This window comes from Pongo abelii, chromosome 11 (genome assembly GCF_028885655.2).
Source record: "Pongo abelii isolate AG06213 chromosome 11, NHGRI_mPonAbe1-v2.0_pri, whole genome shotgun sequence".
Classification (NCBI taxonomy): Eukaryota; Metazoa; Chordata; class Mammalia; order Primates; family Hominidae; genus Pongo; species Pongo abelii.
The window spans coordinates 23,577,036-23,604,616 of NC_071996.2; the positions used below are offsets into that span (position 1 = coordinate 23,577,036).

Sequence of the window (27,581 nt, forward strand, 5' to 3'; positions counted from 1 at the left end):
TGTACACAATATTAATATTCTCTTCTGATTACTTCTACTCTGCCACTGTACCAGATTGTGGAGTAGAAATTGTGTCCTAGGTAGCCCCTGTAGCGCCCAGCAGTGAGTAGAAGGACCACACAGTGTCCCACAGAGGTTCTAATGGCAAATGCAGACATTAATGCTCACAGTAATGCTCACTGAACTGATTCAGTTCAAAGGGGGTAGATTCAGACAGGGTTTCTTAGAGAAAGTGAGTGGTATATTGGCCTTTAACAATATGTAGGAGTTACCCCAGGGAAAGGAGGGACCCAGTGTCTCCAGGAGGGAGAACAGAGGCATGAGAATATTTGGTGTGTCTCAGTACTGCAGGAGGCCGGCATGATGGAGAAGGGGTAGAAAGATCTCTAGTTCCCAGTGAGGCATTTCTTGCATGCTGAGACATACTGCATGTGGTGTGTTTTTGAAGCAGTAACTCAATTCCATCATTATTCCTGGATGCATTTGTCCCACCCCCATAGACAGATATTGCATCTGAACTTTGGGTTTCTCTAGCACTGGGTACACCCCTCTGTTTTTGCTATCACATGCCATGTGAGAGTCACCATCCACAAATTGTATATACCATGTCCACTCACTCATACCACCACTATACTCTTCATCTCCCAGCCAGCACCAGCACTGAGCACAGAGCCTGAACATGGCAGGTGGGGTCCCATGTGTGGTGAAGTAAAACCACATGGAGGAAATTCGCCTTTGGTTCCCTGGTAAAGACATTAAACTAAGGAGAGGAGCCCTCTATAGAGCAGTCTACTACTTACCAAGTGTCTGACTGGGGTTAAGTTTACATCAAAACTAAGGGCCTCACTTTCCATCCTTGTAAAATGGTGCATAACAATGTATTCAATTACACTTAAAACTGATTGTAAGAATGCAGTGAGAGAATTTGGATTAATATTTATATAAAGAAATTTCACATATAATATTTATTAAATTTTATTTATTAATATTTATTTATATTTATATAAAGAAATTATATATAATATTTATATAAAGAATTTTATATATATATCTTTGACACTTTTTTGTCCAGGCAATGGTTATGGAGAAATTTATGTAAATATAAATATTCATTATGTTGCTGCTATTTCCCCCATCCCTCTTCATTTTATAATGTCATATACTCCAGTGTACTTGGCTGCCAGGACCCCTTATGCAGGCCTGAGTTCTTGGGTCAAGTAATGAATTCCAAGTGTTTTCTTTTCTCCAGTCCACTCACTCACTCACCTCCCTCTCCATTCATCATCGTTACTATGATCTGCATTCCATTCCCTCCAATGTCTGGCTAGTCTAGTGACTTAACTAAGGATACAAATGTTGATGGCAAAGGGACATAGGTTATCTCTTAAGAAAACACATCTCCAGGTTGTCATGAGACCTAGAGAAAACTAAGCCAATCAGTAGAACAAGTCTAACAGAGCTGGGTTTCAGTTCTGGTTTTGCTCCTTACTACCTGGGGGCAGGGGTTGGTTGAAGCAACTTTCTTGATTTCTCTGAGCTCCAGTTCTCCTATCTGTATGATGGGGCTTACAGGATCCTACCTTCAAAGTCACTGTGAAAATTGCACAATCTCAGACCTGAAAATACAAAGGCATTCAACAACATTTTATCCCCACATTTCCTTATTTATAGAAAGAAAGTACTCAGTAGTGAAGATTTTCAAGCATGGCATAAAGATGCTATCAAGAACTTGGTGTGAAAAAATTCTGTTTGGGTTTGGGATTCGGTAGCCTTCACATCACACTGAGTAGGCGTGCACTCATGCCCTCATCATCATTACCTGCTTTCCATTTTCTATTAATAGTTTCAGAACTGCCTCCCAGATTTCACTTTTGCTACCTTCACCTGACACAGTTTTTAACGTTAAAAAGCATAAGAAACATCACACCTCAGCATTGCTAAAGTATTTCATTGAACTTCCTTTGCCCTGAGAATTAATTTCAGTCTCCAGGACCCCACATGATCCTGCTCTGTTCACCTCTCCCACCTCATCCTCTGTTCCTTTCTTCAACCCTCACACTGCTCCAGGCATGCTGTGATTTTAGTGTATGTGCATATGCATGTATGTGTGGGGCTAGGATAACGTGTGTGGAGCCCACATCATAAGCCCTGCAATTCTCTAAATGTTTTTTTGCACAAGAACTCATTTAATCACATCAATTAACCTTTGAGGAAAATACTGTTATTATTCCCACTTTACAAATAAGAAAAACACAGCACAAAGAGACGAAGAGGTATATAGTGAGCAAATGCGAGGGCCAGGATTCAAACCTACCCTGTCTGACCCACCAATGCTGAGTCCACTGAGCTCTTTCCCATGTGCTGCCCACTCGGACCACGATGCTCAGCTCATCTGTCGGTTCACACCCGGCCCTTTTTCTAAGGGGTCCTCCATCCCTGTTAGTCTCCCTCTAAGCACCTTGCCATTCCCTTCATAATGCACCCCGCAATTGGATTAGATGATCATCTGTTTTCTCAGTGGTTTATAGTCCAGTTGTCCAACACATCAGCGCATTTCATGAGGACAAGGGCCAGATGTACACTGTTTGCCACATAAATTCAGAGCCTCGCAATGGACCCGGAAGGGTATGCCATCCAGAACCACTTGTGAAATGAGCTGTGACCCATCGAGGTGCCTATGCCCGAGTGTGATGCTGCCCAACTCTCCCTTGAGTTCCTGCTGCATCATCTATTTCACTATTCAGAGCCAGCTTACCATCCATACTGGGAGAGTTAGTTTCTTCTGCAGGCCATGCTCAGCCACTGGACCTGTGATCCATGCGTGACTCACACATGCTTATTGGTGCAGAGAGGATGCATGGCCTTTAGTAAGCACGGAACTAGCCTTGTGGGGGTGCGGGAGCTTTCCTCCGACCACCACCAGTAGCTAATAAGAGCTACACTTTGCTGTTCTCAGAGATTTCAACCAAACAGTCTGCACCTCTGCAATATTAATTACATTGCACACAACAGGCTCCAGCCATTTCCCAGAGAGAGAAACAGGTTTTCAAAACTTTCAAAGAAGGATTAAAAGTCTCCCCAACTGAATACTTCATACTCCTTCCCAGACACTAGTATTGAGTATTTTATAATGCACTATTTTAATTTATTTAATATAGTTAATGCTTTTTATACTATTGCTTGATTTTTTCCAACACTTTCTTTAGGATTTAGCATGTACACTAACTTAGAATCAGCTTCCAAAGCTAACTGTGACAACTCCTAACATAGCTTTTCTTTCAAAATTTCTGACATTCCTATGCATGATAGCACATGAAAAAAAACAGGATGAGTTTCAAGAAGAATACTCAGCACTCCCAACTTCACTTGGAAAAGCAGATTTAAAATGATAATAATAAAGACCCACATGGTTATAAGGTTGCTGTTAATAAAAGATTAACTATTATGTGCTGCTTTTTCCTCATGAGGTAGTATCATAACCACTTTTTCTGGATATCTCTTTGGAACTTAATTTGCTGCATGGGGTCTGGTTATAGAAATCAAAATCTTTATTTGTGTTGTACAAGCATCTTGGCAGATTCTCTTCTAAAAGAAAAAAAAGAAAGTGTGTAGAAAGGAGTAAAAAGGGTAGACATGGGCTCTTTATGGCAGATGGGAAATGTGTGATCACTTCAGATTTAGTTTTAAAGGTACCAAAAACATAAAACTGAATATGTCTCCCATATTCTCTATCACAACTTCTCTAACACACTTGTGGACATTTCTTTCTCTGAATCCGTTAGTGAAAAGGAACTAATTAGCACACATTACCTAATGTAATGTTCTTAGTAGCCCTGAAAGGTCCATATTTTTCCTCATTTGTAAAGTGGGAAAACCAAAGCTCAAAAAAAAAAAAAATGCTGATTGCTGATTTAAAGAAGGGAAAGATGATGTTAAATAAGAAGTTTTCTTTTCCTTAAATGTTGCTCTGAATTTCCCTGGGGTCCCTGCTCTTCTGCACTTGCTCCTTCACTTGCTCCCTTTCTGGGAGAGCAGGGAAACCATGTACACAACTGGGAGGCTTCGTTATGGTAGAGGTACAATGCCCTCTCTATCCCCACCATCTTCCAGAAGCTCAAACCCTCTATCCTTTTTTATTTTTGTGGTTTTCCTTCACTCATGCATTCTTGTGTTCAAGCTCTACAGAGGTCCCTGCTCTCAAGGACTAAGCTGGAGAGAGCAAGCACACAATTCTACATCCATTGGAAGGAGGTGAGCACTGTGTGCTGAGGGAGCGCTGAACTCTCTCTGCAGGGAAGGGCAGAGGGTTAGGAGGGTGTCCAGTCAGGGTCAATGTTTCTCCAGAGTCCTGAGACATAAGAGGCAGTCAGGCTGGTGAAGTGGGGGTGTGGTGGGAATAGGAGAATAGAAGGAGGGAGTGGAAGTGGGAAGGGCAGTCCCACCAGAAGGAAGGAGCTGCAAGCTCAAGGCAAGAAGGAGAGAGACAAAGTGCAGGGTCCCATCTAGGATCTATCAGGAATCAGACTTGCTGAAGGGAACCATACCCTGTGGACCAGCAGCATTGAGGTCACCAAGGAGCTTGTTAAAGTACAGAATGTAAGACCTCACTGCAGACCTAAGGAATAAAAAACTGGGTGTGGGACCCAGCAAGTGGTGTGTTAAGGAGCCTTCTCAGTAGCTGCTCTTCTTGATGAGGTTTGAAGAGCTCTGTGCTCAAGTGTATGGTAACAAGTGCAGTGGGGATTCAACAGGTCGGAACTAGAGTAGGAAGTCTCATGATGGAGAGTCAAATTAAAAATAAAATAATATGGGTTTGGCCAGGCACAGTGGCTCACGCCTGTAATCCCAACACTTTGGGAGGCTGAGGCAGGCAGATCACCTGAGGTCAGGAGTTTGAAACCAGCCTGACCAGCATTGTGAAACCCCGTCTCTACTAAAAATACAAAAATTAGCCGGGCGTGGTTGTGGGCTCCTGTAATCCCAGCTACTTGGGAGGCTGAGGCAGGAGAATTGCTTGAACCCGGGAAGCAGAGGTTGGAGTGAGCCAAGATTGTGTCACTGCACTCCAGCCCGGGTGACAGAGGGAAACTCTGTCTCAAAAATAAATAAATAAATAAATAACAATAAAAAAATAAAATAAAATAATATGGGTTTCAATGTGACCCTGATATCAATGGAGAAATAACTACTAAATCATTTAAAGTAGGGAAAATGTATGATTGATTTGGGTTTTTAGAAAGAGCTCTTTGTGTTTTAGAAAATGCATCAGATTACTTGCATGGTCAGCCTGCATTCTAATCCTGGCTACCTACCCCCATTACCCAATTGTATTGTGCCTTGCCAAGGTAGTAAAACCCTAATGTGGTCCTTGTGGAATGTTTTCCTTCATATTAATACCTGATATCGGTTCCTCAGAGTTCTCTATTTTATCTACCCTGCCAGTGACCCAGAACACAGCTGTTAGATATTTACTTCCTGCAGTGGACAATTTCTTCCCCTTTTTTCAAAATCGATTTTTAAGATCCTATTATTACAAACTTATTCAATTCAATTCAATTCGTGGTTTGTTAAGATGATGATACATTGGCAGGCTTCTCTAGAATATGAAGGAGAGGCCAGTTATGCTCCAGAGTCCTTAGAATGAAGGCAGGCTCTACAGTGCACAACCTCTCCTTTTGGGTCAAGACAGTGCCAGCATGCGCTCCCCCATCCTGGAGTACTGAGAATGCCAGCACTGGCCGACTTCCCACTGGGCCCATAATTGCTGACCTGGCTGTCACAGCTTGTTTTCTGAGAAAGACAGAGTTCCGGAGGCATATGCTGGCATCTTTGATGGATGTTGGTAGCTTGTCAACAAACCAGCTAAAAAAAGGGCTTCACTGAATAGAAGTTCCCAGCTTGAATCCCCAAGTGGGCCAGCTGGGCTCCTGAGTGGCCAGGGACAAGGAGTCAGCTTCCTCATGGGCCAGAAAGCCGAAGCTCAACATTGACAGGAGAAGCTATCGATTCACCCTGAGACAATCAGTCCCACTTGGACTCTTCAGTTGTTCACAGTAAACATGATTTTCAATACAATTACATTTTGAAGCTTATGTCATGATACATTATATAAGAAAAATGATTATTATTCAGACCATACTCTTGCACTGAAGACTCGAGGGCTTTGGCTAGCAATCCACAAACCACCAAGGTTTCCACAGCAGCTCAAATTTGCACAGATTCCTCCACCATTTCTGTGACTGCCAGGCCTTATCAGTAACTCTGATCACCTCAGATGAACTATGAAAGTGATGAAAGTTTCCAAAGCTAACTGTGACAACTCCTAACATAGCTTTTCTTTCAAAATTTCTGACATTCCTATGCATGAAAGCACATGAAAAAACAGGATGCGTTTCAAGAAGAAAACATGAAAACAATCATAGTAAAAAAAAATCAAAACTCTGAATTCCAGTCATGACCTCAGCAGAAATACATTCTAGCTCTGACAGTGAGACTCGCCTTCTCAAAATGCTTAGGTTTTTTTTGTTTTGTTTTGTTTTGTTTTTAGATATTTCAGATGTGTAGATGTCTTTCAGGATGCACTTAAAATTTGTAGTTCAACTGGACTGTTGAATAATGACAAAGATTACACAAGAATAATGTACTCATTTTAGGGAAGTCCCATAGTAGATATCATTTTATTTATTACTCCCAAATTACTCCCTTAATACCTTAGTACAGGTATTAAGCATATTCTGTACTCCTTCTGGTCACTGTACTGAGCTCTGAGATACAAAGACAACAAAGACTGAGCCATGCCACCCAGGAACTCAAACACCCTAACAGGGACACAGCAAATGCATCACTGTCACGTTAAGATGCGGTACAGGAAAGCATCATGGTGGTCCCTACAACTTATTACCCTAATGAGGACTTGTGGGATTGAAAAGGGGAGCTATAAATAATGAAATGGGGTGACAAGCATGGAATAGAACTCTAAGGAGCAAGCTGGGACATATGGTCACCTAAGTAAGAGGTGCATGGTGGGCAGTGAGAAGACAGTGATCACTCCACTAAGGTATAGACAGGTTAGCAAAAGATTTCACTACAGGGATGAGGTTTCAGAAATCTTAGTCACAAACTCACAGAAGGAAAGGAATGATCAACCCGTGTTGTGGCAGCAGCATCCTGCAATGACAAGCTGCTTCCTGACTTCTACCGTCATCAGTAGTCTTAAGCCACAGTGTTGACACAATTGCCCACTAAAAGGATGTTCATACAACGAGAGTCATTTAAATAGCAATGTCAAAATTAGAGATGATAGTTATTATTTTTCTCCCTTACAGTAGTTGACCTGTTTTTTTATAAAAAGATTTAGTATAGTTTTATGTTTAAGGGAAGGCGAACAGTCTTTGTTAATGATTCTACCTGGGCACAGACTAAGCCACTTAGTGCTAGGAGGCAGAGGGGAGTCACAGTCAATCACTCCAGTAACCACTTCAACAGGGAGTAAATGCAAAACAAATTATAGGAGGCAAGGCCTTGGCATTTTTGTGGAAACCTACTGCTGCGTAAAGTGGTTGATCAAACTACTTGGTCATTTTTCCCTTTTAAGGTTTCCTTTAAAATCACTGCCATTAGCATATAGGTCACAAGAATCACAGCAATATCATCAGTCAAATCACATACTCGGCAGCAGGGCATTAATTCATCAGGAAACAGTGTTAGCTGTGTATTTTTTTTCTCCTTTGCAAGCCTTGCCAAAGACTTGGTTTCCTAAACCTCCATATTTATGAGCATTTGTTTATCTACCTTTTGTAGCTTCTGAAAATCTGTGAGTTCGTAAAGGGCAAGGATTGTCTTATTTATTTTTGTATCTCTGAAGCCTAGCAGAGGGAGCCTACTGGGTAATGTTTGTTGACTGTTGAAGGAGTCTTCAGATCCTCAACCAGTCAGAAAAGTTATAAAGAAGTCATTGATTTAAGATGGAAGATCACCGTGTCTTTTATTTTAGTGTTGTTATTCCATGTATGTGTGTACATTTTTCTCTTCATAGAAGATATTTTTCAGTCATTACTATAGGAACTAAGAGAAAGAAGGGTAGGAAATTTCATTTATTCTCAAATCTAATGAGGGGACTGCAATGAATCTGGCGTCTTGGAGATTTTTCCAACTCTTAAAAATGCTATGATTTACAAAGTGGGAATCAAAGTTCACATTGGACTGCCAATGCCCCAGGTCTGACTGCTGCCATCCTGTCCCTCCCACTTGGAGGGCTGACAGGCTGTAAACTGTGCCTTCTGAAGTTCCCCATGATAGGGCTGTATGGGCCTTAGCATGTCAGAGGTGAGATTTACAACTGTGTGGCCCCTACCATGTATGACAAATGACCCCAGATGATGAGAACAGCAACAAAGAGGGCAGCTGAAGCTGGAATGACAAGAGTATTTATCTGGGGAAGGAGAATATGACTTCTGCTCTGAGGGTGATGAATTTTGGATGATACCACTTGCGAGTAATTAACCAAATAGGAGCAAGGTCTTGTGTGGAACGGAGGCGACCTGAAGTATAAAATGATGTTTGTAATTCATAATGAGACTGGGAGGCCTGACAGATCATTATACTTTATCAGAATTTTTAATGTTTTTTAAAGTTAATTAGCTTCCCATATTTAAAGAACTTCAAATGGAAGTCCCCAGACAGAACTTCAGGTAGCCTAGACCCCAGATGGCCTGACGAAGGTGCTGAAACCCTTTGGTATCTGGTATATAAAAAAGCTGACCTTCCTTGGAGATACAGATGAGATGTGGTCCTGAATAAGAATGGGAAAAAAATATATAGGGAAGTTTGGTGAGCAGCCTAAATATCTGACGAAGGTAACGATGCTTGTAACTAACACTTTTTGGGTGCTTACATTATGCAAAGCACTATTTCATACAATTACTTGCTTGAAACAACACTATTATTACCTTTATTTTCATAGGAAAGAAAACTGGTGTCCACAGAGGACCCAAGATTGCCCAAGATTACCCAACTAGTAGGTGGTGAAGTCAAGTTTCTATGTTTGGTGGTTTGAATTCAGAGCCCATATATTTAACATTATACTGACTTCTCAAGTTTTCAGATTTCATTTAAAATCCTTAGGATTAGCAATCACAGACATGGAAATGACAGTGCAGACTAAGAATGAAGTGATGTTTGAGATAACGGCTTTAAATTCTGGGTTCCTCATCACGCTTGCCTAGAACCAACAACAACAAAATGCTTGTACAAGCACTGGAGACCCTACCCGGAGATTATGATCTAATTGAAGTGCAGCCAGAGTAGGTATGTTAAAAGCATATATGTCCCAAGGTGATTCTTATGTAGAACTAGGTCTGAGAACACAGGTAAGGGATAGAGTATTGGAAGCATGCTAGCCCGGTCAACAGCTAAACTCTGTACGTGGAGCTGAATATGCTCAGGAATCATAGGTTGCTAACTTTGATTTTGTGAATAAAAAAATTATCTGGGTATTAGAAGATTCATTAGGATGTGTTCTCTCCAAGAGAATTTCAGTTTCCAACATTTGGCAATGTTGACAATCCAGAGCATTGCGGAAAGCTATCTTGTCAAGTCAGGGGAAGCAGATGTTAGACAATCACACAGTTAACTGATGACATGTAATCACAAGAGAAGTGCTTCAAAGTACAAATACAAGACTGGTAAAGTCCACAAAAAGGTCTTATTTTTTCTGATGTTCCTAGAGTGTTGCAAGATGCGTAATATCTTAAAGGCTAAATAAATGGTATCTACTGAATGAATAAATTAGTAGAAGAAATATGTTAATTTTTCCAAAATGTAGAGAGTTAAGTCTGAAGAAAATATAGAGCTATAAGAATTCTACCAATCTTTAGCAACATACTCAACTAAACTTTTGAAAAAATTCTTAAGCCCATAGAAACAAAAGTAATTCCTTAGAAACTACAACAGATTTATTAAAATCAAGTAATTCCAGATGTACCTGGTTGCCTATGCTGAGAGAATGAGGCTGTATTGATATATCTATGTACCCATTCAGCAAATACTGACTGTCTTTTTGTGCCAATTAAGTGCTGGCTTTTAGTAGACAAGGTGCCTAGTCTCATGGCACTTTTTCCTGTGCAGGTACTAGAGTAGGCAAACACGAAAGAAGTAAGCAAACCCAGCCAATGAGATTCTGGGTTGTGGCCGATACCACAAAGTAAATGACAGCACATCACATATCCATGGGCGTATAATCATGCGCTAATGGTGGGTGCACAAGAAGGAAGGCAGGTGACTTTAGAGGAACAGTCGGGGGGACTTCTCTGAGGAGGTGACATTATAATTAAGAATCACATTGGCAGAAGGAGTCAACCCTATAAATTCTGGGAACAATCGTTCAACAAGGACTTTTACTTGCCAGTAAGAAATCTCAATTTTATTTCACATGAATCAAGAAGGGGAATGCTATGCTTTCATTCCTTCTTTATAAATAACATTTTGGTGACTGTGTAAAAGATGGTTTTGGGGTGATTGTAGTGTGGAAGCAGGAACTCCAGACAGGAGGCTACTTAACAACTCCAGGTAAGAACTGACAGAGGCTTCTACTCACAAAGGTGGGAGAAGTACATGGATTTAATATACCTTTTGGAAGAAGCAACTGATAGAGTTACTGTGAGCTGTAGATAAGTTGCGCAGGACTTGAAGTTATAGAGAAGGAAGAACAAAGGCTGCTTCCCAGAGTTTTGCATAGGCAAGTGGATGGAGAGTGCTGCTGTTTACTGAGATGGGGAGGAGTGTTACCGAAGAGCAGGTTGCTGAGGGCACCACTAATCAAGAGTTCCATTTTGCTATATTCTGTTTGTTATATCTACTATACTTTAAGTGGAAATATCAAGTAGGCTGCTGCATACATCTTCTCTGAGGTCAGGCCATCAGATACAGATGTGGGGTGACCAGCATGTAGATGGGTTTAAGTTTACAAAACTCTGTCAATTCAGCAAAGCATAGAGTGTAGATGGGGAAGTAGTAGAAGAACCGAGATAGCCAATTAGCAAACTGAGACAGCCAATTAGCAAGTGAGATAGGAGGAAAAACGACGTTTTAAAAATATGGACATAGCTTTTTGAATCAAATACTGCTGAGAGCTTGACTGAATTAAGAAACATTAAATGTCCACTGAATTGGGCTTCTTGGAAATCACTGGCGATCTTGAGAAAAGTAGTTTCTCTAGAACATTCTGTATTAGTCAGAGTTTCCCTAGAGAAACAGAACCAGTAGGATACTTATATATATTAAGAGACTAATCGCAAGGAATTGGCTTATACAATTGTGGATCTGGTTAAACATGCTTGAAGTACATAGGGTGGACCATCAAGAAAGGGAAGCTGGAAACTCTCAGGAAGGATCTGAAACTGCAGTCCACAGGTGAATTTTCGTCTCTCTCAGGAAAATTTCTGTTCTGCTCTTGAAGCATTTCAACTGATTGAATTAGGTCCATTCAGATTACCTAGGATAATCTCCTTTACTTAAAGTCAAATGATTGTAGACACCAAGCATATCACAGCAGTAACTACATCAGTGTTTGGTTGGGTAACAGGGGACTATAAATAGGCCAAGTTGACATGTTAAACTGCCCATCAAATGTCTCAATATTGATTGGAATCAGTTGCAGTGTGAAGGGAGGTACGCAGGTGGGGAGAGCAACTAAAGAGAAGTTTTAGAGAAAAGCCATTCTGTGAAGAGGAGAGAGGAGGAAAAGGAGAGGTAGTTGCTAAAGAGGGCCATGGGCTTTTGTTGTTTTGTTTGGTGGTGCTTACAATACGATTTTATGTTTATAGAAACAATTGAGTCAAACTTGGACACGGTAGCTCACCCCCGTAATCCCAGTACTTTGGGAGGCTGAGCTGGGTGTATCACGAGGTCAGGAGTTCGAGACCAGCCTGGCCAACATGGTGAAACTCCGTCTCTACTAAAGATACGAAAATTAGCCAGACATGGTGGTGCACGCCTGTAATCCCAGCTACTTAGGAGGGTGAGGCAGGAGAATCGCTTGAACTCGGGAGGTGGAGTTTGCAGTGAGCTGAGATCGTGCCATGCACTCTAGCCTGGGCAACAGAGTGAGGCTCCATCTCAAAAAAAAAAAAAAAAGAAAGAGAGAGAGAGAGAAGGAAAGAAAGAAAGAAAGAAAGAAAAGAAAGAAAGAAAGAAAGAAAGAAAGAAAGAAAGAAAGAAAGAAAGAGAAAGAAAGAAAGAAAGAAAGAAAGAAAGAAAGAAAGAAAGAAAGAAAGAAAGAAAGAAAGAAAGAAAGAAAAAGAAAGAAAGAAAGAAAAGAAAGAAAACCAATCCGGTCAAATAAAAAATATGATAACGCTGAAAGGGAGAATTGGATTGGTTTTAGATACAAACTGAGAAATGTATTCGTTTTTTAAATTATTTCCCCCAAATAAAAAAAAGTACCAAAGCATCAAGCACTAGTGATTGAAGATTATAGGGTTCCTGTTTGAGGCACATCATAAAGACATTCTGTGTCCGACAACTCCCCAAGGTTGTTAACTTCCCATTACTGGTGAGGTTGACCTGAAGGCAGTTTATCCCATTGGAGGATGCACTAGACCTGGAGCCTACATGGAGAGAGGTAGACTCTGTTATCACAAAGTCAGGAGTTCTTTCCTTGGCTTAGAACTGGGCTTTAGCAGACCTCTGAACCTTCTCATACTGTAGAAAAGATACATGTTATCATTATTATTTTTCTGGGTAGAGGGTTCCTTATTAGATTCTCAAAGGGGTCCATCACCAGAAGATGCTAAACATGCTGCTCAAAGACATCTTGCAACCCTGCAGCCTGTGATTTAACTCGATGCTGTGACTCTTTCTGTGCAAGTAGACAGTGTGGGTGAACAATTGGCATGAAAAAAAGTACAACTGAACAGACTGAGAAAAAGCAAAAGGATAAGGACATGTTAAAGAGTAATAAGATTCTTAGATCCAAATAGATGGCTGGCATAATAATATTAACAAACTTTTAATTGTAGCATAAAAGCTTCATACTATATTTTAAAATAACCTCCTAGCAGTGACAAATTGTTATCAAAGAGGAGGTAACAAGAGAAGCTTGATGCCCCAGACATCCCAGGATAGGACACATATACCCTTGTAGGTGTTCTGTGCTTTATCATACAAAGTTTGGAGTAGAAGGCAGTTCCTCCTAGGCCTAATGGTTTGTTGATGCATCTGTTCTAAACCACATTCTTTCTGAAAGTGCTTGTTCAAGATAAATACAGTCATTTTACCAGTAAATTCCCTGTGTGCAGGGCTTTATTTTTAGCAGACACTCTATATCCATAGTTTACTTGGAGAATTTGTAAACATTCAGCTTTTTAGGTCTCCATTTTCAGAAATTATAATCCAGTATGTATGGGATGGGGCAAGGGAAATGCATTTTCTAGGCAACACTCCTGTTGATTCTGATACAGTCATTCAGTTGATCTCACTATGAAAAACAGTACAGACATGTCACTCATTAAGAATTTCTACAGCCCAAAACAGGAATCTACTGAACTAGTTTGGATGAAAGCGTTAGTGATCAAATGTGTTTATGCATTAGGGGTCATTGAATTATAGCATATAAACAGAATATGTCACTGCTTACAGCAGAAAAACTATTTATTATGATGCAATTTCAGATTTCAGTATAAAGCCTGCAGGAAAGAATTATAGGGATGGGAACCTTCCCTGAATAATTTTAACCTTATTCTAGAGTGATCACTAGTTCTACCCATCTTTATAATCTTTGTGTGCAAGATAGAGCTCTAATTTCAAATTTAATACGAACAATTCACAGATGAATGAATGAAGGAGATCATTTCAAGGAGAAAGCATTTTGTGAATTACATTTAGTTGTTCTGTCTCCTCATCTTCTAGAACAAGTCAAGAAGGTGAATGCTTTTCTCCCATAGCTCTGGGAAAGCAGGGAAGAGAAGACTTTAATAATACCTTATGCCACTTCTGGGGAAGAATTAAACTTAATTTTGTTTAACTGCAAAGGACAAATAGTTGCTTGATTCCCCAAGAGTTATTAATTTTGAATGTTTCATTAAGCCTTAATCACACCATCACAACTAAATTCCTTCAGTCCCAAGTAGAATGTTTTTTCTACTTTGGGGTTGAATTGAACATTTTTAAATATGCATATGAAAGTCTAGAAACAACTTTAAAATAAGATGATTGTCAATCTCAATGTAGATAAACTGATGTTATATAGGCAGTGCCACTCATGCTCAGCAACGGTAAAGGGTACATGTGAGTACTTACTATAGGAACATCCGTAGACCTCGACTCTCATGCCAATCTTCCCACTGGGATTCCATTCCAGGGGCACAAAGCGAACAAATCGGGCTCTCACTGAGTGCAATAGCTTGTGGTGCACCACGCTGTCAGCATTCATGTTTCCTGCAAAGGTCTGCAGAGAAGAAAGGAGAGGCAGTGAGGTCTGTGTTATCATGGAATTTCAGTGGAAAACCATATTTGTTACTCCACAAACTCGTACTGAGAACATACCTAATTTCTCACGTATCTCAAATGAAATATGACTTGGGTGAAAATCCTGCATCATGTTTGTTTGTTTGTTTGTTTTCAGAAATACTTCACATTATTCTTTAAGAAATCCCTTTTAGGCTGGGTGAAGTGGCTCATGCCTGTAATCCCAGCACTTTGGGAGGCTGAGGCAGGCAGATCATGAGGTCAGGAGTCTGTGACCAGCCTGGCCAGCATGGTGAAACCCTGTCTCTACTAAAAATGCAAAAAAATTAGCTGGGCATGGTGGTATGCACCTGTAATCCTAGCTACTCGAGAGACTGAGGCAGGATAATCACTTGAACCCAAGAGGCGGAGGTTGCAGTGAGCCAAGAACGTACCACTGCACTCCAGCCTGGGTGGCAGAGGGAGACTCTGTCAAAAAAAAAAAAAAAAAAGAAATCCCTCTTAAACATTTTATGAATAAAGCAATTCTAGCAAGTCCTGAGGCATGACACCTAAAAGCTTTACAAAGTTAACAATACAATGAAATTCCCATGTTCCTAATGTCCATAATCACTGAGGAATGGAAGATAACTGACAATCTGCTTTTAGAAGGAAAGGATTTCATTGAAGTAATTGTTACCATTAATTCAGGCCAGTCGCTGTGCTAAGCACTTTCTATTATCATTATCATCATTTTACAGATTTTAAAAAAAAGAAGCCTAGAAAGAGAAAAAGGGAAGGAAAAAAATCTCCAAATCACCCACTTGGCTAGTAATTAGTCTGAAATTTCTACAGCTTTCTCCTCTTCAACAATTTCATTGTTGTTACAGGAGGGAGACAATGCAACTCAGATTTATATCTTGTTCTTTTTCATATTTCCTTGTGAAGTTTAAGCAAAACAACACACAGCACAAAAGCTATGTGGTCTACTAACATTGTACTTCATAGCCTTTATTTGAATGTGAACAACATGAATGACATGTGAACAACAAGAATGACAACGAACTACTCATCAGAAAAAAAATGGAAATCCAAAATGCTGAAAGTAAAACGCTATCAACCTAGCATTCTATATCCAATGCTGGAACTCAGAAAATGATACCCCAAAACATGGCACTTTGAGATACAACTAAAGAAGCAGCCTCAGTTCTCTCTTACCTTCCCCTCCTCACTCCATCTCTCAATACTTTGTTCCAAAGCACAGGTTAAGGCTATTCTCTGGAGTTCTTTTACCTACTTGGAAACTGAACCCACCAAAGAGAAACAATTGTCTTCAATCCCCTTCCTGAAATGTAATTAATTAGGGAAGATTACAACTCATATTACAGAGAGAAAAAAAAACTAAAAATTAAACACCACACCTAGAATCCAGATGATCTTTATCTCTAATCCTATTCAATGCCTAAAAAGAATTATTAAAAATACTCTGAGCGTTGGGGTTATTCATTTTCCCTGAAAATTACTGGGTTTTTTTTTTTGCTGCAGATGAAATCCAAAGGCTCACACCTAATATATTTTTTTAATTGGAGTAAATATACGTAGCAAAAAATGTATCATTATAATCAATTTAAAGTAAATAATTCAGGGCATTAAGCATATTCACGTTGTTGTACAACCGTCACCACCATCCTTCCCCAGAACGTTTTCATCATCCCAGTCATACCTCATCTTTAAGATGGGATGTCAGCTAGCATACCGATTTGCTTGCTTCGTTATGAATCATCAACTTTCTTCTTTTCAGCTTCTAATATTCATAGATAAAACCTACTTGCTGGTGTGCAATCAATGTCAACCAATGAAAAGAAGATCCATTGATTTCGCAAATGACCAAAGTGAAAACCAAGTAAGATAATTTTGTCTATTTAATGAAATCCATTTTCAAAGACCTTAACCTTAACCTTGATTATATTTTCATAGCACCTGTGGATTTAGGTTATCTTGCATAATCTTTGACATTTCTACTACACACAAAACACCCGCTAGCTAATAGCTCTGAAATTAGGCAATTGATGTAATTACTATTATGTATCACAAAGTGGCTTATAAAGAAGGAATCGGTTCACTTTCTATTTTGCAGCCCCGTCTGCAGCAAAACTCTCATATAAAAGAATGACTTAGTGGCGAGGAATTTCTTAAGGTTCAAATTCAACATTTCAGCTCCCAGGTTTGTCAAAGCTTTGAACATTTTCTCTTTATCCAGATGGAGAATGGCTTTATTCGACAGAAATGCTCTTCCACATCCCCTGCTCCCAGTACTAGCATCTGGCACAGGTATGAAGCTGTCCTTCGTCCCTGCTCACCTGGAAAGGATGCCTCCCTGTGGAGTTTAGTTCTTCTAAAATGTCCTTGTGTCCATACCACTTTCATATGTATGAGGGAAGGAAGGGAGATGGGTTCTGGTGGTTTCTTACTGTTTTGGGTAGAGTAAAAGTGTGTCATGTTTTTCTACAGCCTAACAGTGGAACCTCCTGTTCAGCACTCTCAATTCCCTACTGATTGTGTGCACCATATCCCACCTCCCCAGGCATGTGAGTCCGTAGGTCTATAGCATTATTTATCTAATCCAAATGTGCAGTAGAAACTTATCCACCTTCAAATGACTGGCTGCCCCTTCTGAGTTTGGCATAATTTGTAGATTGAATATCACACATACACACACACATACACACATCTTAAAACAATGTTTAAAATTTGATCGCACACTCCAGATAAAAAGATTTGTTTCATGACCTGGCAATGCTTTATAGGAGTTAATCCCATGACTAATGTACGGTGTGCTCCAATGAGAAGGAATCTTGGACTCTCATTCTGAGAAGAGGCAGCCTTAGTATTGCAGTCTCACAGTCTCAAAGTCCTACTATCCCAGAGCCACATCATTTGCAGTTTCATAGTCTTAGAGGCTCATGGTCAAGCAGATCCAAGGTCTCACAGTTCTGAGATCTCAAAGTTTTCAATGCATGGTCCCAGGGACTTCCTGGTGCTAGCAGCTTAAGGTCACCTAGAAAGCATTTAACAGTAGAGGCAGATTGAATCTAAACAAAGCTACAATCAGCCCCTCCCCAAGTTCACCAGTGGATCAAAGGCAATCAATCACTTATCAATGCCGGAAGTTACGTGCCGGATGAATAGCAAGAAAAGATCTTCCTGTTAGATGTATTAAAGCCACCAACCTATCCAAAGCCATCTCAGTTGTTGAGTGTAACATGTGAACAAGAAGAAAGACAACAAACTACGCATCAGAAAAAAAAAAATGGAAATCCAAAAATGCTAAAAGTAAAACACTATCAATCTACCATTCTATATCCAATGCTGGAACTCAGGAAATGATACCCCAAAACATGGCACTTTGACATACAACTAAAGAAGTAGCCTCAATTCTCTCTTACCTTCCCCTCCTCACTCCATCTCTCAATACTTTGTCTGTTCCAAAGCACAGGTTAAGGCTATTTTCTGAAGCTCTTTTATCTACTTGGAAACTGAACCCATCAAAGAGAAACACAATTGTCTTCAATCCCCTCCCTGAAATGTAATTAATTAGGGAAGATTACAACTCATATTACAGAGAGAAAAAAACTAAAAATTAAACACCACACCTAGAACCCAGATGATCTTTATCTCTAATCCTATACAATGCCTAAAAAGAATTATTTATTAAAAATAGTCTGAGTATTGGGTACATCCATTTTCCCTGAAAATTGTTTACTGCTCTTCAAAATTACCACATTTCTCTCATCTCGCTTTCCCTTGTGAGGAAGGGTATTGAAGCTCCTGAACCTCATTGAGTTATTGAGTCATCATTCTCCAGCAACTCCCCTGGGCTTATCCATGTTAAATACACTGATAGGCCTTTTCTTTCTAGTATCCTGCCATTGTTAATTTGTTACATTTGTTAATTTTCAGTGAACCTTTAGAAAGAAGAGAGGAAGCTTTCCCCTGACCTCTACACCCTGACCCCCAAAATAATTTTCAAATATTCAGGAAATAAACAGTTCCATGAACAAAATAAATAATTTATTAGTTATAAAGCTGCTAAGAAATGCTAATACAAAAGTAGAAGAAATTGATGCCAGGTGAAATTGATGGTATATAAGAAGGAATGATGAGCTCTCAATCCCACTAGTGAAAATATATCAAAAGGAAAGGAAATCAGTATATTGAAAAGATACCTGCACCCCCATGTTTATCTCAGCACTACTCACAACAGCAAAGATATAGAAACAACACATGTCCATCAATAGATGAATAGTTAGAAGAAATGTAGTATATGTATTATTCAGCCATAAAAAAGAATGAAATCCTGTCATTTGCAACAACATGGATGGAACTGGAGGTTATTATATTAAGTAAAATAAGCCAGCTACAGAAAGACAAACTTCACATGTTTGCAGTCATATGTCAGAGCTAAAAGTAAGCTGATCTCATGGAGGTATAGTAGAACGATAGTTATCAGAAGCCAGGAAGGGTATATGTGAGGATGGGATGAAAAAAGGTTGGTTAATGGGTACAAACATGTAGTTAGATAGAATAAATATGTTCTAATGTTTAATAGCACAGAACAGTGACTATAGTTAACAACAACAATGTATTATATATTTTAAAATAGCTAGAAAAGGTGATTTGAATGATTCCCAATACAAATAAATGATAAATGCTTGAGCTGATGGATATCCCAAATACCCTGACTTGACCTTTGCACATTCTGTGTATGTATCAAAATATCACATGCACACCATATCTATGTACAAGTATGTACACATCAATTTAAACATCAAATGAAAAATGCATGGTTAAATATAAAAGACCATTTTTCTTTCTTTTTTCTTTTTTAATTTTTTTATTTTTATTTATTTATTATTATTATACTTTAGGTTTTAGGGTACATGTGCGCAATGTGCAGGTTAGTTACATATGTATACATGTGCCATGGTGGTGCACTGCACCCACTAACTCGTCATCTAGCATTAGGTGTATCTCCCAATGCTATGCCTCCCCCATCCCCCCACCCCACAACAGTCCCCAGAGTGTGATGATCCCCTTCCTGTGTCCATGTGTTCTCATTGTTCAATTCCCACCTATGAGTGAGAATATGCAGTGTTTGGTTTTTTGTTCTTGCGATAGTTTACTGAGAATGATGATTTCCAATTTCATCCATGTCCCTACAAAGGACACGAACTCATCATTTTTTATGGCTGCATAGTATTCCATGGTGTATATGTGCCACATTTTCTTAATCCAGTCTATCATTGTTGGACATTTGGGTTGGTTCCAAGTCTTTGCTATTGTGAATATGGGATCTAATTAAACTAAAGAGCTTCTGCACAGCAAAAGAAACTACCATCAGAGTGAAAAGGCAACCTACAAAATGGGAGAAAATTTTTGCAACCTACTCATCTGACAAAGGGCTAATATCCAGAATCTACAATGAACTCAAACAAATTTACAAGAAAAAAACAAACAACCCCATCAAAAAGTGGGCAAAGGACGTGAACAGACACTTCTCAAAAGAAGACATTTATGCAGCCAAAAAACACATGAAAAAATGCTCACCATCACTGGCCATCAGAGAAATGCAAATCAAAACCACAATGAGATACCATCTCACACCAGTTAGAATGGTGATCATTAAAAAGTCAGGAAACAACAGGTGCTGGAGAGGATGTGGAGAAATAGGAACACTTTTACATTGTTGGTGGGACTGTAAACTAGTTCAACCCTTGTGGAAGTCAGTGTGGCGATTCCTCAGGGATCTAGAACTAGAAATACCATTTGACCCAGCCATCCCATTACTGGGTATATACCCAAAGGACTATAAATCATGCTGCTATAAAGACATATGCACACGTATGTTTATTGCAGCATTATTCACAATATTTTTCTTTCTTAAACATTTTAAAAGTCAGTTCATAGTTTTTTAAAAAATAATATCTTGTAATGTTTGCAAGGCATGTAGAAGGAAAATATATGTGAACAAAACCAAAAAGGATGGAAAGTACAGAAAATGGAATTATGCAAGTGGGCAAAAAATCAGAAAGGATATGAAAGATTCAAATAACATTATCAGTAAAATTGACCTAATTTACATTCATAGAATACTCCATTCAACAACTGCAGATTATACATTATTTTAAAGTTCACACAGCACATTCACTGAGACCATATCCTGCACAATAAAATAGGTCTTAGTTAAAACTGTACAGTTTGTTTTTTAACCACAATTAAATTAAATTAGGAAACAATAATAAATTATCTAGAAAAACCTCAGATATTTGGAAGTTAATCAACACAGTTCTATGTAAACTTCAGGTCAAAGAAGAAATCAAAATGGAAATTAGAAATTAGTTTGAATTGCATGATGATAAAACCACTGTATCAAAGCTTGTGAGACACAGTTAAAGCAGACCTTAGAGAAAAACTTGTGGCTTCAGTGCTTTGTACATAAGAAGAATAACATAAAATTAAAAATCTAATTTTCCACTTCTAGAGGCTAGCAAGACAGGAAATTTAATTCAGAATATTAGTAGATTGGAATATTACTCAACAATAAAAAGTAACAAAGTGCTGATCCCTGCAACAACACATTAGTTGAGCAAAATAAGCCAACCATAAAGAGTGCAAACAGCACGATTCCATTCATATAAAATTCTAAACTAGGCAGACCTAAGCTCTGAGGATGGAAACCAGATCAGTACTTCTCTTGACTGTGTAAGACCATGAATGACTACAAAGAATATTCATCAATTCATTTGATCATAGCATTCTTGTGAAGTAGGTAGGCTGTTTTATCTTCATTTTAAAGGTGAGAAAACTTAGTTTTGGAGAGGTTAAGTGATCCGAGGTCATAAGTAAAAAAAATTGTCAGAAGTTGAGACTAGATTATAGAGATTTTGATGAGAGCCTAGTGACCCTTTTACTTCACTCCCATAGTCACCTCCATATGTAAGTGGAGTCTGGTTTCTGCAACCAAATAATTGCAGTGGCTGCATCATAGCTACCGTTTTCAAGGGCCTCCTCCATGCCAGGCACTTGCTAGGCTCTTTGCGTGTATTAGTTCACTTTGTCTCACTTATCATCAGCCCACTTCCTCACTAAAAGAGACACCCTGTTCCCGCCCCTCCACATGTATTTAATCCTTCTGAATTTGCAGTACATCTTACAAACATGTGGCTCATTAATGTAGTTGCTCTGCCTCGCGAGGAAAACCCTGGGACTCAGAGAGATTAATGCCAAGAACACACCGCAAAATCAGGGCAGGTCCTTTCCATTTACAATTCTGAGTGATATTATATGCACTACTTCTCAGAAATTTGTTTTTTCTCTTTTCCCCAACTGCCCCCAACTGCCACCTCCACATCCTTAAGTACTAATGCACTGAATTTATCCACAGGCCTTTTACAGTTATAATGAGATAAATGTTATTATATTTGTTACTCTCAAATATCATTCATATGATTCTTAACAAAACCGTTCACTGATCTTATCCCTACACGGAAGCACAGTTTAGGAGTTTGTCTTTCCTTCCCTGGAGTTAAAGAACTTGAGGCTCGGAGAAGTTAAGTTTCTTGTAATGGTCACAGAGAGAACGAAATTTGCTCTTCGAAGAGAATCTCAATCTCCCATCTTCTTCCAAGAACTCTCTACCACATTTGGCCTGATATTAGAAAAGAAAATAAGCACATAGAAAGGAGATCACAGGGAGAGCTTACTCCAGATTGACGCACAGAAGAATATGCAAGAAGTGAAAGAAAAGAGTATCAGTCAGCGTTCAGCCCCTGCACTTTTGCCACTCAGTCATTCCTAAGTGTTCAACGCTGTTTGGTTGATAAATGGAACAACCTGTGGTCACACAAAGGTGCTGATGCTCTTCCTTGACTTTGTTAGGCAGGTCACGGTGTGGGCAGACACTATGAGGCTAAGGCAAGATTGGTGCTGGGACTGATCAGTGGAGAGTGGACGGGTCTGAGCTGGCTGCCACCAGAACCACTCGTCTGGATTCTGTGAATTCACCGTAGCCAGCCGATCTACACTGTTGACTGACTGGCAGTGAGATTACAAGTATCCAGGTGCCACCAGGCAGATGTTATTAATTTGCCTAACTACAGTCTGTGCAAGAAATGACAGGTACAACAACCAAATTCTGCATCAGTGACCTTGACAGGGGATGTCGAGAATTTTCAGGGAGACTCTGTTGCAAGTCCGGTGCTCTGCCAAACACACCACCTTGCCTAAGGGTCCATGTGAAGAGAAGCAGTGGGAGAGAAAAGAGATGAGCTTTGGGTGCTAATCCTAACATCCCTGCGGATATGGTTTGGCTGTGTCCCCACCAAAATCTCATCTTGAAATGTTGCTCCCATAACCCCCACATGTCATGAGAGGGACCCAGTGGGAGGTGATTGAATCATGGGGGTGGGTTTTTCCCCATGCTGTTCTCATGATAGTGAATAAGTCTCACGAGACCTGATAGTTTTAGAAAGGGCAGCTCCCCTGCACATGCTTTCTTACCTGCTGCCATGTAAGACGTGCGTTTGGTCCTTCTTAGCCTTCTGCCGTAATTGTGAGGCCTCCCTAGCCATGTGGAACTGTGAGTCAATTAAACCTCCTTCTTTTATAAATTACCCAGTCTTGGGTATGTCTTTATTAGCAGCATGAGACTGGACTAATGTGATTTGCCCTGTCATCCTCAGCAAGGCACCCGGACTATAATTCCTCTTTGAATCTGGATTGTATCTCGTTTTAAACTGCATTGTCTAGAACAGTGCATGGAGCACAGTATTTCTTAAAGGTATATTGAAATGGATTCCAGTAACCCAAGCCAAATATGTGTACTTTTTTCAAAATCAGTCAATTTACAAGCAACATCTTAATGCTGCGCATACTGTTATTAAAGACTTGCTGAATAACTGGGTGAATGAATGAACAAAGAAACATAAAAAAAAACTTCTCTTAATCTGTTTACTCATCAAGAAAATACAGAAAATGAAGTCTCCAGGGAAGATGTGAATCTTTCGTCTAATACATACGCAGATGACACTTCATTTTGTAGGTTCTTACCAATACATGCAATACTCTTCAAGAGAAAGAAAGACAGAGAGAAAAAAAAAGAAAGGCAGGTTCCAATAGGAAATACTTGTAAAAATATCTTTGTATGACAGTGTATGCTGAAGCAACAACCTGCTAATACCTTGAGCCACATGCAAGGAATGTGTCAATGACACTTACATTTTCTGAATGACTTTCAAACGGATGTCCTCCCAGAAGAGTACAAACTAAAGTTAAGGAGGAACTAGCAGCACACAGGTAATTAGAAATGATTGGTTTTCTTTTCTAATTTAAGAAGATACATTTAATAAGGCAAAGGGTAATTAACATGCAAACCACAGACTTAAAGCTAAAATTGACAAACCCATTCAGGCTTCAAAGTTCCAAACTGCTATTCAGAGCAGTGCAAAAATGGATTTCAGACAGGCGTTTATAGAAAAGAAAATGAGAGAAATAGGTTTTAGGCACTGGCCACTACTGGTAGCTAAGAGGAACTCTGAAATGATAGATTTGAGGAGACAAAAATGAGAGTTAAACGATTGAACTCTCCTTTCCCCCCACTCTTCCTTATTTGGAGCACAGGGTCTATTATATCATAAGTGCATATGTGTGTATCTACTTGTCGTATAATAGCAACAGTTATTTGATTAGCTTAAAAGACCACTCAGAATTTGATTGCTGTCTAAGAATCCTGTTGCATCTTAACAGTTGGCAAGAGAGGAATGACTGATTGGCACCACTTGCCACCCTGCTTGCTTTGCCTGGTTATGACCTCCAGATTAGAGAAACAACACAAGGATTTCAGCCAACACTAGAAAAAAACTGACATTCCAGTCTGATCTCACCAGTTGTGTGAGTATAGGCTCTCAGAGCTATGCTAGTGACAATCACGTGCTCACGTTCTCTCCCTTCTCTCAGGAGTCACTACCGACTCTGTGCTCTTACTCTGTTGGAGTTGTGTACCTGGGACACTGAAGATGTATTTGTTTATGCCTCTGTCTCTGTCAGTAAAAATTCCCTCCAGTGGGTATTAGTGCTTCTTCATCCCCAGCCCAGCCTTGGCACATCTTCTGTGACACATGTGCTCCTGTGCCACCAGTGGTCAACTTGATGTTTTCCTCCTAGTCTCCTTGTCCTGACCTTCACTGTCATTCATTCTCCTGAAACTTGACATGGCCACTTCAGAAAATGAAATCTGAAGGGATCCTAACATGGACCACTTTGTTATTCATTTACCCCTATGAAAGTTATTTCTGATGCAAATCTTATCAAATATATAGTCTCCTAACACACTCCTCTAACCCCGTCCTAAACCATCAGTTATATCCCTTTTTATTCTTAGTGAGGGGATATAATAGAACTTGTCAGCAGAAGTTACTCAGTAAACCTGTGAAGGTCGCAGGGGGTAATGTCTTCCAATAAGTGACTCTCCCACTGGAGACTCCAGTGTTGTCAGAGTGACCAGCACCTGGCCCCAGGCAGAAAAGCCCAGCTTCCCGTAGGGGCAGTGCCCCATGACCATGGAGCTACTGCATCGCTACCCTCACTGCCCCATAAAAGTTATTACTTCTATATTCCATTTTCTCATCCTTCGTCTACTTTGATGAACAAGTGTCCTTGCCTGTGAATTACTTGCATTAAATCTCTTCCATCAATAACGTAAGTACAAATAGAATTTATTGAAAGTCAAGAGTTACAAGCACCAAGAATGGGCATTGATAAAGTTATTTTAAGGTACATGTGGAAGAACCTAAATTACCATTGGGCCTCTGCCTATTTATGGCTTTAACAACCAAACACTAATTTAGAATGAAATTTCTGAATAAAGTTGTCAAAATTCTTTCTAGAACAGTATGAACTTTTGTGTGTAAGTAGTCTATCAGCATCCCTATGATAATGATAAGTGTCTGAGCCACTTAGTACTAGAAGATAAAATATGACAACTGATATTATGTACATCAACCCAGAAACAAATAGAAACATACCTTTGTTGCCCACTGGCTTGTATGATTCAGAAGAGAAATTCTTCTTGAAGGCAATATGCATGTAAAGATAAATGTTTGTTAAGTAATTGAGGGCATGTACATGACACCAGACTCCTCTGTTGCTACTGCTGTGTTTGTTCTGAAATTCTGGATTTTGTGTGACTTCTGCTGTGTTAAGTATAAGAGACAATTGGCCGGGCATGATGGCTCACGCCTGTAATCCCAGCAATTTGGCAGGACGAGACAGGTGGATCATATGAGGTCAGGAGTGTGAGACAGCCTGGCCAACATAGTGAAACCCCATTTCTACTAAAAATACAAAAACTAGCTGGGCGTGGTGGCACGTGTCTGTAATCTCAGCTACTTGGGAGGCTGAGGCAGGAGAATCGCTTGAACCCGGGAGGCGGAGGTTGCAGTGAGCCAAGATCGTGCAACTGCACTCCAGCCTGGGCAATAGAGCGAGACTCGGTCTCAAAAAAAAAGTAATTAAAAAAAAAGTGTAGGGGGTAATGAAGTGACTGTTGACAACAGTGTCATATATTTATGTTTCTGTCTCTGCACTGAGAGATAACACCAACATGTATGGCAGCTCCACCATATGGCACATGCCTGGAAAAGACTGAAATACCCTTTTAGCAAAATTGCACTTTTCATACTCCACTAAAGAAAAAAAACAAAACAAACAAAAAAAACAATGCCTTTGCCCTTTCAAAAATTAAATAGAAATCTTTTTCAACTTTCTTGCCAATGAGGTAGGGAACCAGAGCATGGGAGTTGGCAGGGCTGCCTGACCTTCTATTAGAGCACCTGGAGTTAAGGAGTGACATTGCAGCAAGGGCCAGGCCCAGAGCTAGGGAGAGGCTAACTCAGGTATACAGGGTGAAGCCTTGGGGCAAAGAGAAAAATAGAAACAAAGATGAAAAGGCTGCCAGTCTTCATAATGCCTTTATGTTCTTATGTGCATGGCAGTGGCTTTAGTAAGTGATCTTGACAAATTTTTTTCGTCTTCCCAGCATGATTTCTCTTTGTCTCTGTCTTGCATTATTTTCCTTCCTACACTTATCACCACCTGACAAACTAAATATATGCATATATATTCATTTACTTGTCTATCTCCCTGCCATGACACTCTAAGCTTCATGAGAGCAGAGTCTTCTCCTAAAATCTCAAGCGGAAGAGGTGGCCCATAAATCCTTGTTGAATGAAGAAATAATATGTAGCATTAGTTTCCCTGTTCTTTTTTTTTTTTTCATTATAAGCCCTGTTATGTTTTCACGGTGCATCTTGAGGGAATAGTGCTCCTCGTGAATCTGAATACAATGTCTTAATGGGACATCTTCCTGGTCATGGCTTTGGATGGAAAACAAAGGATAGGAGTTTTGAGGAATGTTCTCAATGAAATGTCATTAGTTTACGAGGAAACTGGTATGACATTATAGTTTAGAGCTCCTTCTACTGCCACAGTGGATTTAGGAATCTTAAGTGTCAGGCTAGAGTGCTTCAGAGAGGCAAATAATAAAGTGTCAGTGTTCAAGGTTCACCAAGCCCTATGTTACCCAGACTATCCAAAATTATTTGAGGTGGAAGTATCAAAGGGAGTGAATGGGCAGCATATGAAGTCTGTGTTTCATCCTTGATGCCATTCCATACCTTGGAAAGTCAGCTTGTTAACCCCACAAACTACTCACAGACTGTGGGCTCTAGTTTCTGCCATCCTTTACATTTAATCGACTAGAGAATAAGGTAAGGCTGGTGCTGGTTTCATGAGAAACAAATGATGACTAAATAAATCTAGGATGCTCGCTCATCCTTATTTCCTCCCCAGAGCTTTCCGGGCTCACTTCCAGGGATGAACGTCTACACCAGCAGAAAAGCCCCAACTTGCCTGTCCTATAGTCAATTTTCTTCAAAGATAATTTCACCTACCTGAATGGGAATCTTTGAGGAGACAGCAGATTCTTGCGGGAAAGAGGAATATGAAGGCAGACATCATGTGTCTTTTTTAATCATTCATTTTATTGAGATTTGGATCCTAAACTAGCACTCTACAGAGAAGAT

At 39.7% G+C, this 27,581-nt stretch overlaps 1 protein-coding gene across 4 annotated transcripts in view; it reads right to left on the minus strand.

Annotated features, from left to right (window-relative positions):
* Positions 1-27,581, minus strand: part of CNTNAP5 (contactin associated protein family member 5) — a 985,650-nt gene that overhangs the window by 480,542 nt on the left and 477,527 nt on the right. For all 4 annotated transcript variants that reach the window (XM_054549187.2, XM_054549188.2, XM_054549186.2 and 1 more), the window contains one exon: positions 14,296-14,443. In XM_054549187.2, coding sequence (XP_054405162.2) covers positions 14,296-14,443 — 148 coding nt within the window. The remainder of the gene's footprint in view (positions 1-14,295; positions 14,444-27,581) is intronic.